Source organism: Anopheles marshallii, chromosome 3 (assembly GCF_943734725.1).
Source record: "Anopheles marshallii chromosome 3, idAnoMarsDA_429_01, whole genome shotgun sequence".
Lineage (NCBI taxonomy): Eukaryota > Metazoa > Arthropoda > Insecta > Diptera > Culicidae > Anopheles > Anopheles marshallii.
In genome coordinates, this window is record NC_071327.1 from 65015406 (window position 1) to 65032941 (window position 17536).

Here is a 17536-nt window from a genome sequence, read left to right on the forward strand (position 1 = left end):
CAACGACAGAAAATCAACAGTCCGGAAAGGATAAACGCAACACACACAATGTAGAAGTGTAAACAAGCTAGGCAGGCAAGGCATGATGGCTACCGAAAGTGTTGATAGAAAATAGTAATTCAGTAAAGAATCTACCTTCCACCCTGCCATAATATTCCCGCGTGTAATTTTGTCTCATTCCGGTGTCATACATACGGGTAAAGTTAATGTGAATGTTCGTGCACAACAGAAACACTTATGGTGCAGTTTCGGCTCAGTTTTGCCTTCATTCGCTTGTCGCAACCGCGGCCCTTTATCGCGTTCGAATCCGCCGGACAGATTAGACGTCGAGATCGGGTGAACATTGAGCAAGTGTGGTGAAATCGTTGTGAAAAAAGCATGGGATTATTTCCCGATCCCCCTATAACACCGAAGCTCAAGAGGCGCCTGTTCGGTGGGGGTGGTTCCGGGAGTAGTTCGTCCCGTAAGAGTGAAAGTAATGCGGCAGGGGGCAACGATAATGGGAATGCCGGCGGCGGTGGCAGTACCAGCAGCACCGATAGAGACTCCAGGAGGCATGCGAGCCGCCATCAACATGGAACTCGGAACGATAGTTTTGGCAGCATGTCGAAGTCATCGACGCCGCAGCAACTGTCCACGTCCTGGGAGTTCATTCGGTAAGTACCGTTGCAGTTATGCTTAATGAAAACAGTATTTGTCTGCTGTGAGCAATACATTAATCTATTATGTCCATCTTAAATGCGCTCCTCATATAAAGCGCTTTGCGCCTTGCCGGTCTATTCATGGGTTTTCCGCAGTACGCAATCAGGCACTTTTCCGGCAGACAGCTCGGTGCCGCACGTTTTACGCTAGTTTTCTATAACACCATTTGTGCTCGCCAACATACGATATGCTCAATGAACAGGCCATTATTTGTGGTCCGCGTTTGGATTATAAAAAAGGACTTCCTCCGCTGTCCCGTAGACTTCGCTCCATTGAACTCGTTCCGCTTGGTACCCAACAATTCATTCTAGGTTTGGCGTGTGGGTTTTTTTTCTTTTCAAATCATCAGGCGCCACCGCGCACTATTCTGGCACGGTTCTATTGATTTGACCGAGATTTATGTTTATTCATATTTCTTTGGCTCGCACGCTTCCGGCGTTGGTTGATATTCTGCTAGTTTGTCGAATTTTGGGTTCGCTTCGTTTCTCTATCTTCGCCGGTAGGCTGCCGGAAACCATCCGGAATTTCGGGTGGCAATTTATAGGCTTGGCAATAAATTTTGATTATATCCTCATCGTGCCGTTGTCCTGTGACATCAATTGATTTGACGACGGACGAATTGGTTCATCCGGGGGCATCACGGGAAGGTATCGGGAAACGGGTGTTGGAACCAACGCCAGGTGCGACGATGGTAACATCATAATTTGTTTTCGCTCGTTAGCAGTCGCATAGCATGTGACATTGCAATGCGTTAGCCGTTAACGCTAACAAGTCTATCGAAGAACAGCTTAAGGAACCGTTCAGCCTTTTGCCCCTATCATCCATCCTTGTTCCGATGATTCACCATGATAAGTGTTTTAAAGCCATCACAAATATGCCGGACTGGTGGCACTGTGCCGGACTGATGTTGAGGTTGGAGTGGCTTCTCTTTTCACGCATTTAGATTATCGACTTGCGAGTCTTTGATAACAGACCTGCGAGTTCGTCACCGCTTGATAGGAAGCTTGACGGTAATGTAGAACGGATTAAAAAAAATCGATTTTATGTTGGACTCGGTCGCAACATGAGGGATTTTTTTGTGTCCTTTTATTACCCTAAGCTGACCTAATTTTGAACAAAAAAAAACTACATTTAATGCGGGAAAACAAAATTGTTTAAATTAGCGATTTGTTTTATGAGGAAGTCATTAATTCGTGAAGTTTATATCACGGGTAGCAGTTCCACAAATGTTAAATATAGAGCATGAAGACAATTTTTGTGCTCTTTTTTCGTTGAAGAGAGAAAAATATCAATAATGTTTTACAAGATATAAAGAATAAATAGGAACTCCTCCAGATTACGTCTTATAATTCTAGGATTTATTGCAATAAAGTTGGTAAAGTTGCATAACAATATGCATTTTAAATGCTATTTCGGTGAGAAACAGCTAAATATCAAACATATGGCCGACACAAAGCTACAATACGGATAGACGGATAGACTGATGGTTCGGAAACATTACCCTCAATCCTATGATTGACACAGTTCTATTAAGTTTGCATCGGGCGCGTGACATTTGACCACTCCGTGGGAGTTTTCTTTTTGTCCGTTATTGACAAGCACCCAGATATATCAAATGGTCGAACCCGGGTGGTTCGTAGAATTGTTCCAACGCGCGCTTTCGATGCGGTTGTCACAGACCCAAAACCTGTCCGTCTGCTGCAGGATCAATATTACCGAAGCGGTGACGAATTGCCTACCGATCGGCGTGACGATGAAACACAGAACTCGATTCCGTATCGCTTCTTACGAATCTAAGCGGGCGCTTGGAAGACAGTCATTCTCGAACCAAACAAAAACATCACCGAACGGTCGCCACACATGAAGCACAAATAGTATTTGTTTCTGGTTTCGGGGTTTCTGGTTTCTGGTACGCAATATTCGTCCGCACAAGATAGGAGCGTTGGTTGGCTCGTACCTGCGAACATGAAACATGTCGCACCGAACGGATGGTTTCAAATGGCCCACGGTACCGTGGTATGTGCGTACCAGACACATTCTTAAATTAATAATCTAATTTAGTTTCGAAAGCTTGAAGCATTCTAGTGTCACGTACCAAGCGCAATCCTTCAAACGTTTGAACGTTTCAAACGTTTGTTATTGTTATTTTTGAAATAGAAAGACATTCTAGCTTAACTAGAATGAACTAGATTGTTTTATATTTTTCGTCAGGTAAATAAATGTGATTACTGTCCCAATAGTGTTATGGTACATGCATCTGCATATGGGACACGTGCATCACTTTCAGCCGATGGGGCAACATTGGAGGAGACTAGAGAGTAACCAACAGGCTGTGTGTGGTTAACGGACCGTGCCGCCTCACGTTTCAGCTCGCGTATTCGGTTCCCGGTTATGGGGAGCGGTGGCGAAAACTGCACTCCCATGCATCAACAGGCAATCGACATCGCGCGCCTATTGCCACATCGGGCCAGTCCGCTTCATCAAAAACGCACGAAACCGCAGATGAAACTGTTTTGCCACCGCATTGAATTACGCGACGTCATTCAAACACAACAAAAAATCCAGATTAGTGCAGCACTTTTCGAATGTTTTTTGTTTTATTCATCTCATCAGAATCAACTGCCGGCAATGGGAGTACCGAGAAAAAAAACAGGCATCGTAAAATGTCATTCTGTGGGAAGCAAATGTATGTGACTGACATACGGTTTCATGCAGCTTGCAACATAAACAATAGCAAATAGAAAAGAGCTAAACATTGTACATAATTAAGTTACATCTGTTTACACATGTAATTGTCTGTTTACACAAGTTACACAAACAACTTACATTGGAAGAGTATAATGTCATAAAGGAGCCTTTGAAAATCTTTATTTATTTCTATTATTCTATATTATATTTGATATTTGGGGAGCTCGAGTACATTCAGTTTGATTGGCTTCTGATGTAAAGATTTGTTATCCTATAATCGGCTGTTTGTTGATATTCGCCTCGTCAATCGTGCGTTTACTTTTGGAGATCTAGTCCGCTACAGGTCTATTGCTATACCGACTCTACTGACTAGGTCATGTTACCAAAACTATTAAGCAACCATTGAAATTTGTTGCTGGCAACACTGCTTCTAGCAGTCAGCGAATCGTAACGCAGTCTGTCTTCTGTCCAATCCATAGCAACCGCGTTGCCAGCAACAACATTCTACTGTCGCTCAATAATTCTGCCAACCATGTCCACGCCAATGTGTTCCGTTCAATTCAATAACTTGCTGAACGAGTCAATTATATGCCCGAACAAAGCAACATCTTCGCTGAGCTTGTCAATATAATCGCCGAAAACCCTGTAATGCTCGAAAGCCTTTTGGATTTTCAATAGTGTTGTAAAATAAATTATGCAGTTGTTAAAGAACTCGCTTAACAAATTCCTCTCAACGATCTTTTCAGCATTTTGTTTGCTTTTTATATGTTTAAAGGCTTTGTTTAGGCTATTTATTTTACTGCAATAAATATTGGTCTTACTAAACTTACTTGATCACGTAGTCAGTCGGCATAGAAAAAAGCTCTTCGAATGAGATTGGGTACCTGGCCGAACGTGTGAAGGGTGTAATCGCTGTCACTATACCATTGAGTCGCTCTCAGTAGGCGAAGTTACAAATGCACTGGTATCAACTGATGTAAATAGCCAGTAGGAGTCGTAAATGATTGTGATCATCTAATTTGTGTGTTTCCTCATGTAAGGGTTCTAATAAATTATGCGTCATTCTAATAACTTGGAAAGTATATAACAAAAGTAAATATTATTTAATTCCTAAGAGCTTTCACCTTAGACAGTACAATGGGAAGTTGTGCATTGAAATTGACACTTCGTGCCGGCACTAATCTTAAGGAAATACTCAAGACACAAAACCACAACCCGAGCTTGGTCTTGTTTTTGTAATTCTTCCTACGATACCGTTACCGCTTCCCGAAAGCCACACCATACGAAAACAGTCCATTTCCGACAGGAGCTCACCAACTGCTCCAGAGGGCAATGGCCACACGGATTCGCATTCCCATTTCGGTGCACCGGTGCGAACTCGGCACACCAGCAAAAGAAAAAGGAAGAACGCGTAGTCGGCAAAAATCCATGCCTTCGAAAATCGAAGCAAACAAATAAACCAGAGGCGTAGACACTGAAATCCACGGTCAGCAACAAGCAGAGCACTGGCTCTCTGACGCTGCTGCTGCAGCTTGTCAATAGCTTCGGGAGTGGTTTGTTGTCACTTGGTGTCATTTTCTAAGACAGTTGCAAATGAGGTGTCCCGTTTATGCTTTGCCGACCGTATTTACGTGTTGTGTCTGCTTTCTCGATGCTTTCCGGGATCTGTCCGGCGCGTCTCGCCTTCTGGAAAGGGGAGGGGTGTGGGGGTGGGGGGAGAAATGGGGGTTGCTTTCAGGTGGTTTTGTCTTGCTTGCCGTTTTGTTGATTTCTTTTCGCAGTCCGTCATACTCCCAGCCCATTAGTGTTGGCGTCTCGATCGAACAACGACGACTTAAGGACATACGGTAGACACGGCGACCGATAAGCGGGCGCAGCAGTGCAGAAAGGTAGCCCACCGAAATCGAGCCCCAAAAAAACACGTTCCAGTTTGTGTGTGCCTGTGTTGGGAGTTCCGGGGAGCTTTCGGACTGTGCGGTGCGCTTGTCTCGATTTCATTTCCTGTTTCACGGCTCGAGAACTCGTGCCTGTTGGGGATTTGCTGCCGACTGCACAAATACTGCTGCACTTCCACGCTGTATGGCCCCGCGTATGGCTGCAGGAGCACCGATGATGATGCACCACACGGAAAGCACTAATGAAAGCAAATGGTTCTGTGTCGTTCGTTCTCGATCCCCCCCCCTCCAGGAAAGCATCTGCCTCGATAATAAAACGATAACGCTTTGGCCGCGGACAACTCTCGCCCATTTTGCGAGTAAAGTCCCAGCACAATCGGCATTAATAATTGGTTGCTTTTAGTGGCTTTTTGTGGTGGTGTAACAAAACAAAAACAACAAGTTTACTCACAATCGCACCAGCGATAAAAAGTGAGTGGAACCGAACTGTCACGGGTTAAAAACCGTTTTCGATCGCTGGTACAGAAAATAATTAACGTTGATAAAATCAAGCCCGAAATGTGTTTGCCGTCTACCTTTTAGGTGGCCGGTCGTCCAATCGGGGCACTTCACGGTAGAAAGGCTTGTGCACGGAGAACCATTCGAAATGGAATAAAAGATCCACTCGATGGCCGAGCACCGAGCGCAGCACGCGGGATTTTGGCCGGTGATGCACCGCCACGGCTGGGGTGATCCGACATCCCGAACGGAAAGACAACGGACTGAACAGGTCAATGATTCGCTGGGCACTTGATCAATCGTTTGCAGAGCCGAGCGTATGTTGCGTACGCATTATTGGTGTCCGCGTGTGTTCCTATCGCGCAACCGAGTGTCCATTAGCACATGGACCGAAGGAACGGGAATTTCCCTAACGCCCCTTACACACTGACGCTAGTAGGGAAACATCCAATGGTGACAAACAGTGGGATTTGTCGTGTTGTCGAACAACGTTTGCACGACGGAAGTTACGCATGTGAGCTAATTTGTTTGCCAAAAGCCACAAACTTTAGGCCAAAACTTACTGGCCATAAATTTGCGTAAGCTTGGTGGTGGTGTTGTCTGCGTGCAGGAAGTTGTTGAAAGAGTTATACTGCGGTCACATTAGTGTTTGCGCTGGTATTATGTTAATCAAATTAAACTATCCAATCCAGTACAAATGTTCCGCCACCGGTGGTTTGAATGTCATGATATTATATTACTTTTTTTTTGGAACACTTTTGGGTCTTTTGGAAGAAATGTTATAGCGTTAACTCAGCAGTGTTGACTTTGGCCAGTGGTAGAAATCTTCGGCTTTGCGTAATTTGAGTAATTTGAGCTGAAAGGGCGATGCAGGTCGGGACGACAAAAATTATGTGAAATGTAAAACTGCAAATCTTTTTTTCTTGGCTTATAAAAAAAAAAAAATTAAAATAAATAAATTAGCCTAAGAATAGTGCTTTATGAACTTTAGTATATTCATTATCTTGCTTTGTATTTTAAATTGGACAACATAATTTAATTATTATATCCTGTATTTGTTGTATTAAGGATGCTTTACTTTCCTTAAACATCTCGTGATTTTTTTTTGTAAAATAACGAAATACTCAAGACAAATGAAATGATTCGTGTTTTTAAGAAGAAAGCATAATGTCTGAAATTCTCTGCTGCTGCTTAAAAGGTTAGTGAAAAATTATCCTAATTCAAAATGAGCTCTGCGAGGGAAACAAAGCTATGCAAATGATATTCTTCATTTAAACCACAAATGAGTCCTGTTCTTGTTGCGTGGAAGGACAAAACGGGAGGCTGTGTGGCAGTGTGGAGGTTGCGGGATGCAATCGGTAGCAATAACCTTCTCCGGCAACAGCATTTTGCCGGCATAACGAACTCGCACGGAAACGAACTGCACCGCATAAACGCAGTCGCTTCTGCGTGCAGCTGTTTTTTGTGCATTTTCTCTTTCGCGGTTCGATTCTCTCTCTCTCTCTGTCTCGTCGGTCGATGTGCTCGCAGAGCAACATAAAGCGACGCATGAGAAGCAACATAAAAGCTGCAACATTGACACTACAGCGACCGAACTGTAGCTTGGTCTGTTGCGATGCAAAAAAGTGGTTTTACAAATGTGGGTGCTTTGTTTAAACTGAAAAATTGTTGTTAATGTGAAGAAATTTATAAACATCATAAATGTACGAAAAAAATCGTCAAATTGTGAACGACGGGGAAAGAAAAATCGTTTAAAGATTATTTAATGCAGTAAATTTAGCTTGAATCCTATGGTTCTTAGACATGCAGGAAAAAATATCCTGTCCCTTATTGCCCTTATATATAAGATTTATTTAAAAATATTCTGTCCGCAGCTTCCGAGTTCCTGTAGCGGGATTAACGGTCTTCGATAAAACTATATACTTAACCTTAACCCTTTTCGAATAACTTAACCCTTTTCGAAGTAATTTTTACAAACCAACAAATTCAATGGAATTATATTACAGGCAGTTTGCGCAACATCCGAGTAACTCTTTAAAAAAAACTTAAACATAAATTTTAAACAAATATTTTATATGACGAAGAAAGCTATTGTCGATCATTTTACTTTTCATTTTGCATCATTTCAGATAATTTTTTTTATTTTCCACTTTGCTTTGATTTTGTGCTATAAATTAATGTAGCTGTTATATTTTCATAAATTGCGTAACTCAGAATCCTCGTAAAGAGCGATTCAGAAATGCAATTCGGAGAGAATGATTTCCTTAATTTTTGTATAAATAATTTCAAAACTGTTATGAACTGGTCCACCTGCCAGTCACTCTAGTGTTCAAAGAGTGAGCCTCGCGAGAACGCACGTTCGGAACTCACGAACGCAAAACTCGGTCCGCTGAGAAGAGCGTGCACACTCTCCGCTCATTCGCGGTTAATCCTTTACGGTGTGAAGAACTGCTCGTCGTGTGCCGTTCCCGTTGTTACGTTCGCGGTTTTGTCTTGCCCGTCTGCTTTCGCTTTCGAACGCTTGTGGTGTGTTTTTTTTCTGTGTCTTCTACCAGTGCGCGTCCCCGTGCCAGAGCCGAATCGATCGAATGTCCTCCGGTTGCTTCGCGGTGCTTTAATTTGTTTGCTGCTTGTACGCAATAGGAGTTGCGAAAAAAAAAACTCTTTAATTTAGTACGTTCCTCTCACCCCGGTGGAGGATGGAAGTGATGGGCTCTGGAAGCAATTAGAAGTTCCACTTGAATCACGGCAAAACCCTGCGACTTCTACTGCTGCTGCTGCTGCTGCCGGTGCATTGAATGGTTCGCGTAAGTGTGCAGTGCCAATTTCTATGCCACAGTGTGCGATGCTGGGCATACGGTAGATTGATGGTGGCGTTATTATTGGATGTGTAACCTGTGTGTACCGTGTCTTGCATCTTATCGCGCCCCGTCTATTCATTATTAGCCGCTCGATCAATCATACGGTGTGAAATACGGAACAGCGTTGAGGCAAAGCACAGATACGTGTGCGCGTGTGGTGTTGTGTTACCCGCCAGCAGCAAATCGTTCCCATTGATGCTGCCCCGAAAGGAACCGTAATCGATTGTGTAGCTCCATGTTGTCTTGTTTCTATTTTTTTTTGACGAGTGATGATGGGCTTTTATGCGAAAATTGGCGTTTAACAGAACCGTCCGTGACTGGTTTGGCGTGGTGTTGTTTATGCTGCTCCCGGGGGCTTTAATAATGCGAGAAAGAGAGGGAGAAAGAGAGAGAGATAGCGAGGAAAGGAATAAAGCAAAGCGAAACAAGGGAGAAGCAGGAAAAAATGCAACACAAAATCTTGATAAATGAATGTTGCCACAGTCGTGCAGAAACAAATCGAAGGGACTACTATCGTGGGGTTGTTTATGTGGGTGTGCTAGTGTGTGTCGATGTACTGCTAGTGGGTGGTATGAAACACCCAAAATGGAGTGTTGGTGTTGGTGGCGGAAGGTTCTTTTGCTCCCTCCCCCCATCAAGCGCACATTTTCTGGACCCCCTTGTGACCTTCCACGATTTTGGTTGCCTGCGTACCGGGTGCCACAAACAGAAAGAAAAACGTTTTGCTACAATCGACAAAGAAGTAGCAGAAGCACACAACACAACACCACCCCAAAAAAGAAAAAAAAAAACCCCCAAAACAGTGCAATTTATTTTCGCCGAGCTCGGCAAACTCGGTGTGTGTGTGTGTGCCAGTGCCAGTGCGTTCGAAGGCGGATTGTTTTGTTAGTGTGTTTATTGTGGCATGTGTTGTTTTGCCTCCCCTGCCTGCTGGTGCCTCTTGACATGGTCTGACCCGTGTATCATTTCGCTTGCGTTATCATCGTAGCGCCGCTTCGACAGTTGCCGGTTTGCGTGGTTTCATGCGTTTTGGGGCGGGCCGTCTGCTGTCGTCCTGAAGAACCTTGCCGTTCGACACCTAACCCACTATCGGCTTTAAACGGATCGAACAGACAAGCAGCGAATTTCAAACAGGAACGTAATGTTGTAAAACAAATGAAGTGGGAAGAGTGTCGTCGAAATTGTGTTCCTCCTGGGCCGTAGCTACAAAACCGCAGAAACGCGTACCCTAATCCACCATTTCAATCAATGTAATTTACGGCGCAGGGGTACTAAAAATCGGGGCTAACAAAACAACACGACACGACCTTGACACGTTGTGAATATTTCCCGTACAGCAACAGAAAAGAGTATTTCGATTTAAATATAGAAGCGCTAGGTTGGACGTAGCGGTCAGCAAACCTCTGCGAGCAAAGAGCCAAAGATCGAGAGAAAATTAGCATGGAATTAGTTTAAAGAAATCAAAATATGAAATTTGATACTTTAAACTTAAATACTTTTGGGGCGACAGGTGTAACCGAGACAGCCGAACGTGACGGATTCCAAAAGATCATCCCTCGAAAGATCTCTTGATTGTTCCAAGGGAAATTTTGTACAATTTCTAGGATTTATGTGAATATTCTCATGAATATCTTGCCGTAAGGTTCAAATTCAGTTACAATATTTGATAAAAATTTTACCAAGCTTTGTATGGGATGGATCATCTTCGACAAAAAGGCACAATGAAAGAGCCTCAGAGGTCCGTACTTTGCCGACCACTGGGCAAGACGACGTGTGTTCGTCTATGCGTTTTTAGGTTAGGTTGTTAATAAACAAAGTTGTAAAAGTTGATTTAGTATTGCTACACGAGCCATCACCTTTCATTTACGCTTACCAATTCGAAGGTATGATAGAATTGTTCACGATTATCAACCTCGTATTATCCGCTAGTGTTGCGTATTCTAAGAAATCTTGCTGGGTGTCTAAAGATTAGTCTTATCAGCGTCTTGACACCTATCGCAGATTTCTAAAGAAATTGAATTTCGCAATGGTCTGAGATGTGTGTTTTTGAGAATGTTGTGTAACAACCTCTCCGCAAGCGTTACCCTTTTTTTTGCTGCCCAAAATTCTTATTGGCCTCAATTAGTGGGGGGGGGGGGGGGAAAAAAGGATTAAAGTATTTCCCGTGTACTCATGCGAGAATTCCTGAGTCATCAACGCGTCTGCAATCCATCCTCTTGCAAGATAGGTGTTTGACGAAAACTCAAAAAAGGCCATGCCATGCCGTACGGTCGTTGCTGTTAAGCTGCTTTATTATTATTATCACCCACTGCACGAATGTTGTAATCTCACGTGTAGGAACCGTAAGTGCTCAGGGAGATACACTTTTTTTTTGCCTCCTTCGTCTGTCTGTCCTTTTGTGCGGCCGGTTTGCTACTGCAGCTCTCCGTGCACGATAAGCAGAAACGCAGGAACGCAGGAAAAAATCGTCACTTTGAGTCATTGCTGCTTTACCCTGACAACGACGCGGGACGATACACGCATTGGACTGGCGCCCGATAAGCGCCAGCAAAAAGGTGCTGAGAAACTGGTGGCTAAAGGTCGTACCACACTAAGCGCCCCTTAAGCGTGCTTTCGGGGAACAGCAGCAACACCTGCGAAGAAATGGAAACGGCAGTCGCTTGGTGGTGCGGTGTAGGCGTCATTCATACATTTATTTGTTTGGAAGGGAAAAACGAGATGCTTCTGGCTTTTCGTAGATCGTTGAACTGCGTGCCTGGAAGCTTCCCTTCACCACACGGAACACCCGGGGAATGGAGGTTGAAAGCCCGCAATTATAGCAGGCAGCAGCGCGCCTCTGCTGTAAGAGGCGAAGGCTCTTCTGCCGTGCCGCGTCCAACACTGGATTCTGGCATTCGAATCAAACGCCCATGCTTTTCCGGCTTTTCACCACCAGAACTAGGTTGGCTGAACTGTGATGTTTATCGGTGTGTGTGTGTGTGTGTGCCATGGACAAGATACAGCGTTCGAACGAGTTCCAGAGTTCCAATGTGTAACGCTCGTCTAACTCGCCGTTCACTAAGCGGGGCGAGAATCAACAGCCCCCCATTGGCTGCCAATATTTGCCTGGTAGGACGTTCTTTGGGCGCGTTTATGGGGGCTTATTGATTGAGGTAGTTCCCTGGTGCCGGATACGTGCCGTTTCGTTGTTGTATTTTTTTTTTTTTTGCATATTGATTTGAAGAAGAGGCTACGAAGGAATTCTTCCCCCAGCTGGACACGATCCGCTTTTGTGCTAAATGAGCAGGGTTCGCTCGCCCCCAAAAACCGCCAAGACGAGGACCAGGAGGCACTATATCAAGTCGCTGGTCGCTCGCTGCTGTCCTCCCTTTTTTGTTCTTCTGCTTTATTCTCGTTGTCTGCCTTTGCTCGCTCGCTGACCGTGCGCCGTGCCCTCATCTCCGGCGTTGAGTAATTTATGTTACGTTTCGTTTGTGTTCCCCCCCTCCCTTCCGCACCTCCCCCTCTCCCGCTTTTTCGCGTGGCCACTTCTATGTAGGCTTTCGGTATTGCCTATTTAGCCGGTGAGGCCCTATCACATCGAATAACAGTAAAAACCACTTGCCGCCATTACATTTATGATACACACCGGAGTCGAAGGCCGGTTCGGTACGGAGGGTGGCCTGCGCAAAACGGGAGAACATCTCGCGAAGGCTGGTATTTGAGCAAGGGGTATTTGAGTCAGGTCTTTTACCTTTTTGCTTGCGTTCCTCTCATCAGCTCAACCCTTGGACGGGAGGAGAGTGGATGCGGACGGGCTTGCTGTGGGCCGTTGGATGGGTTCGGAACGAGCTCGAGAACTCGAAGACCCTCAGCCATCACACTCGGTTGCAAATATTGCTCGGTGTGTGGGTTCCCGCAGATTCATGCGATCTAACCGACGGTAAAGACACTCGATGACTGCGGGCAACATTATGCTGCGTTGTGTGCCATGCACCTTGTTTGGACGAGCCCGGAGGGGGAGAGGGGGACTACAGTTGTTCGCACATGCAGGGCGGTAAAACCGGGCCCGGTTCATTAGAACTGCAACCGAGGGAGGGAAGCAATGTGGGTGAAATGTTGTGCTTTCGGGGAGGTAACATCATGTATAATTAAATTTTATGCTAGTTACAGTTTTGAGACACCGGAGCATCGTCGAAGCTGTGCGGTTATTGGAGCTTGAAAATGGAGGTTTCCCGTTTTCGAAGGTTTTATTGGGTATCGCTCGATATCGGGTGAACGGGGCGCCGCCAGGACTCGAAGGCAATTGGGGCAACATACACGAACGACATCGTCGGCTGTCGATTAAACGCTAAGCCGATATTTCTATGCCGGAATATGGAATCTGTGTCGTTTTCAATTAAAACTAGACGATACCGCTGCCTTGCTTGTGCGGCTTGATGTAATTAAATGTAAACATGTGCTTTTTGCATTTGTTTTTCCATGCGCAAATTGTGCGCAAAGTGTCGTTGGAAAACCACCGAGCTGACATTTTGTTTTAATCTTAGCGAACAAAGTCTGTGCCCAGGATAGTTGACACGTCCAACGCTTATGTATGTCGATTAGGCCATGTTAAACGGAGGCCGCTCGATGGTTTCGTCGTAACGGTACTGGTTTTCCACATGACAAGACCGGTCCAAAATCCCATCCAGACCCAAGCTCTCCAAATATAGAGCCCCACAACAGTTCCTGGTCTAATTTTCCAACTTCGTACACGAGATAAATGGCGTATTGGAAGGTAAAAAATGGCAGACTTTTGTAGGGGAGAGCAGCAGTAGGAGAAGAATTTTTGTTAAAGATCAGTCAAGAGCAATTGTGTAGCACTGATTTGTTTGTACACCCGGGAGCAAGCAAAACAAATCACTCACATTGTTTTTTTTTCTACGCCTGTCTGAAGTCCTTGAGCTAGTTTTTTGAAGCGCCAAAAAATCAAATCATTTGTCTATAGGAGGAAACGGATGGTGGTGCGTAATGTGCTTCTTCGGTCACATTTGTATTCATGTGTTGCCTTCTAATTGCGGAAAGGTCGTTCATTTACGAAGACGTAACCGCACGGTCAGGACGAGAAGGAGAGCGCTCTACGGGACGCAGCGTAAACGTCCGTGGTAAATATATCGCCCATTGTCGGGGCCGGGCCTGACGAGCGAATGAATGCAGTTTTTGGCCATAATTTCGCGCCACTGGTGATTTGTTTAGCATTTAAAATTTAACGGCTCGAAATTAACGAACCACCGCTGGGCCGCGGCCCTTCCCCGCTTCGATTGGTCAATACGAAATTTAGTGCTTTCCCATTTTTGGGCAGATGCCATCCGCTGGCGGGCTCTGTTCCTTTGGCCGGTCACGTTAAGCGCGGTATGCGAATCAAGATCGAATTAAGTGGGAAGCGAGAATGTGTCACCTCGCATTGCCTCCATCGGCCCTCCACCTGTCGTCCTGGTGGACGACCGTTCGGTTTGGCCATTCTTTAGCGCGCTCTGATCGGCATCGTGGCCCCGCTCTGCGCAGCAGCTGATCGGTGCCGTTGATCGAAATTTAAATGTTTCTTTTCTTAACGGCTTCTTGTCGCAAACAAAAAAACAAGAAGAAACAAACGACGTGGGCCGGGCGGGGGTGGGTAGGTAGGGGATACCCGGCATTGGTGGCACATCGTTCAACCAGCGCGTGATGGATTGACGGGCACATTTCGAGCGTTTTATGACGTCGTAATAAGCGCGCATAAGTGTGCGCTCGCACAAAATAACGCTTTATGATCATGCGTTCGCGCTGTTTGATGCTCACTGGCAGCCCGTTAGCGAACGCCGCACGGTGGTGACGGACGGGGGCAGTAGTCCATCCACCATCCTCTAATGTTCGATTGCCAAACACTCCGGGCCGGCCTGTGGACCCCGTCGCCGGACCGGCCACGGGCAGCTATAAATAGTGCCCCGTTTCCTTTGGATCACATTTCTCAAGGAATGGGCATTGCGCAAAAAATCCGAACTAAAACCGCGCGCGCCCGTGTGTGTGTGTGTGTGTGGGTTTGATTTGAAGGGAAAAATCACTCTGCTTGCCCCCCCCCCCCTTTTGCTGGTTGCAAAGGGTAGGTATCGCTGTGGTCGCATAGATTTGAAACCTGTGAGCAATGATGTCGTCGCACATCGGGCTGGAGTTGCGAGCGCGCAGGTTGAACGTTCTCTTTTTTTTGTCCCTGGGGCTGTGGAACGTGCCAGCCGTAGCCATTGGTTGATATGTATCTAGGAAAAGGTTATAAACCAGAGAATCCACGCTGATGAGTGGCGGCTGTGTAGTCGGACTAGTGACGTTTGTGATTTTAAAAAGACCCCAAAGGGCAGTATATTGAATGTTAATGGTAAAAACATTAAAAGAATACAGTTGATAATACTAAAATGTTTTATACCAAACTTCTTTATTCCTTGATGAGGTTTAGAATCACATGGTATATATTATGGAGCTTAAAGAATAGACAAAGACATACAAGAAAATGTCAAACTACCATTAATTTGCAATAACTTTTCTATCCGTATGTCGTTCTGTTGATTTCTATTTATTTATCCCACCACCTCACATACACCTCAGCTGTCGATTTCGGAAGGGCACTAACCGTAGGGTTTGGTGGGTAGGTGGCCGCCCGTGTACTACCCTCCGTAAATGTGACGAAGTTACAGCTCTAATGGTGCATAATACACTGTGCGCGCACACATTCGTGGAGGTTTGCTGCGCTTGACGAACTCCCTTGGAACGGTGGAACTCCCACTCGATAAACTAACCTCCGCCAGCAAACGGGCACCAGCACGCGGGCAGCATCTTGAGTGCACAACCAAAACCCACCCATGCGCTACTAGCACGGCCATATTCCGCTCCGTTTCGCAGTGACATAAATTGTTAACCCAGAAAAAAAATAGTATCACCTCGCCAGTAAGAAAAATAGCAGAACGATTGCGCAGAGGGGTAGTTTGTAGTAGTGCAGCGGTGTTTACCGGGCGCAATTCGACGCCGAGAGCATTCCCGGATGCTTCTTTTGACGCTTCGTCAGCACAGTTTGTTGCAAAAGTTCCACACATTATTTCGCGACCCCGAGTTCTTCGCGTCTGTGCCCGGACGCGCACCCAAAAGGTGATGAGATCGCAACGCGGAGCGGAGAATTCGTTGGCCGGGCACACGGTTCTAATGGTATATGGAGGCTGACGCGAGTCGCCGGGAAGGCCGCCAGATGCTGGCAGATGTGGGAAAATAAATCAACGGGCAGCAGGCAGGCAGGCAGGCAGAGGAATGCAACGAGCTGCGGGTATGGTTCAGCCTCTAGACAGCGTGTCTGATGCGGATACGTATGACGTGCAACAGCGGGCGTGTGGCCACCATCCCCGGGGAATGGCAACATGGATAATTTACGCACTTTCAAGCTCAATAATGATTTGCGATCGTTTTATGAGGTAATCCAGAAGAGTTATACACTCGTCAGGCAATAATTTTCCGTCGCAGAAGCACACCCCATCTCGGTGTAATCCACAGTGGAAGAGAAAAGGTTGCATAACTATGTTTATGTTGGGATTTTTTCAAGCGGTATCCGTAATACAGAGGCATAAACCGTGTCCGTCTATGTGCAGTGGCATGTGGGTTTGTGGAAATAGAAGCAAGAACATGCTCATTATCGAAACGTTGGAAGGAATTCCTCAAAAGTTCCCATTTTGATAGGCTTAATTTGATAGCAAATATGTTTATTTTAGTGCATTTGTAGCATTTTTGTGTGAAATTTGAATTAATGCAAAGAGAAAGTGCTCCAGAATGGTGCTGACACAGTGCTAAACAGTGCTCAATATCGTTCCATAGCTTCGCCCGAAAAGGGCCCCGTTTGTGCAAACGGAAAGTGCAGCGTACAAAACAACAGATCAGCAACGCGCCCTAGCGGCCATCCCAACGCACCCGTTTTGTACCGGCGTTAGTAGTGATGTGTTGAACTGCACGCTGGCCGGACATTCGCTGGTGACAGGCAGAAACGAGCGACCGTTTGCCGGCGACAGCGAATATGCACTTTGGTTTGATGCAGTAGCGAAGCGGCACCCCCTGCTAACCACGGAAGCTGAGTGACAAGCAAAATGTTGGGTGCACTAAAGCGTCGATGGAGGACTACGAGAAGGTTGGTACAGTAGAAGATAAAGCAAAGTAAATAGAAAAGGGCGGCTGACATACACCGGCGAGCGGTGATGCTGGAGATCATCGTCCATGATCGTCCATGTCGCTAATGGTGACAAGTATTTATTGTAATATAGTGTTGTTAGAGTAATATGATGCAAGAGAATAATTCAACGAAACTGAAAGCAAACAATTATCTTACTCAGAAAGCACACTAGGTGTCAATATCTCATGAGTTTCATAAATTTCTTGAGCTTTCTTCAGTTGCGATCAAACAATTCGAATTATTTCAATCACTGTCAGTCGCTGATTCTCGGACATGACTTCCAATGGCATAAACTTCAGCTACAAACTTCAATGAATTGCTGTGTGTATAAATTATGCCATTAACATAGGCGCCGATACAGTCGAAAGAAAGCACCATTACTGGCCGCAACTCGAGACATTCACCTTATGAATGAATAATAAACGACTTCCCTTCGGTGCGGTTTTCCATCGCGGAGCCCACCCAGGGAATGAAGCAACAGGAGAGAAGAATTGGACCTCATACGGACAGGAAGTGATTTGAAATGCGGTCCACTCTCGGCGACGGCGACACGTGATGTTTTGTTCTTGTAGCCCTCGTTCGCCCCCCCGTAAGGATGGACACCAGCAAACTCACAGGATTTTTGCTACGCTTGTGGCGAGACATGACAACGAAACGAAACGAAACAGTAAAGGAAATCAAGAATGAACTTCCGTGCA

At 45.6% G+C, this 17536-nt stretch overlaps 1 protein-coding gene across 1 annotated transcript in view; it reads left to right on the forward strand.

Annotated features, from left to right (window-relative positions):
• The first annotated feature begins 378 nt into the window (after positions 1–378).
• Positions 379–17536, forward strand: part of LOC128713352 (uncharacterized) — a 47404-nt gene continuing 30246 nt past the window's right edge. The window contains exon 1 of the mRNA XM_053808210.1: positions 379–656. Within this exon, the coding sequence (XP_053664185.1) occupies positions 379–656 (278 nt within the window). The remainder of the gene's footprint in view (positions 657–17536) is intronic.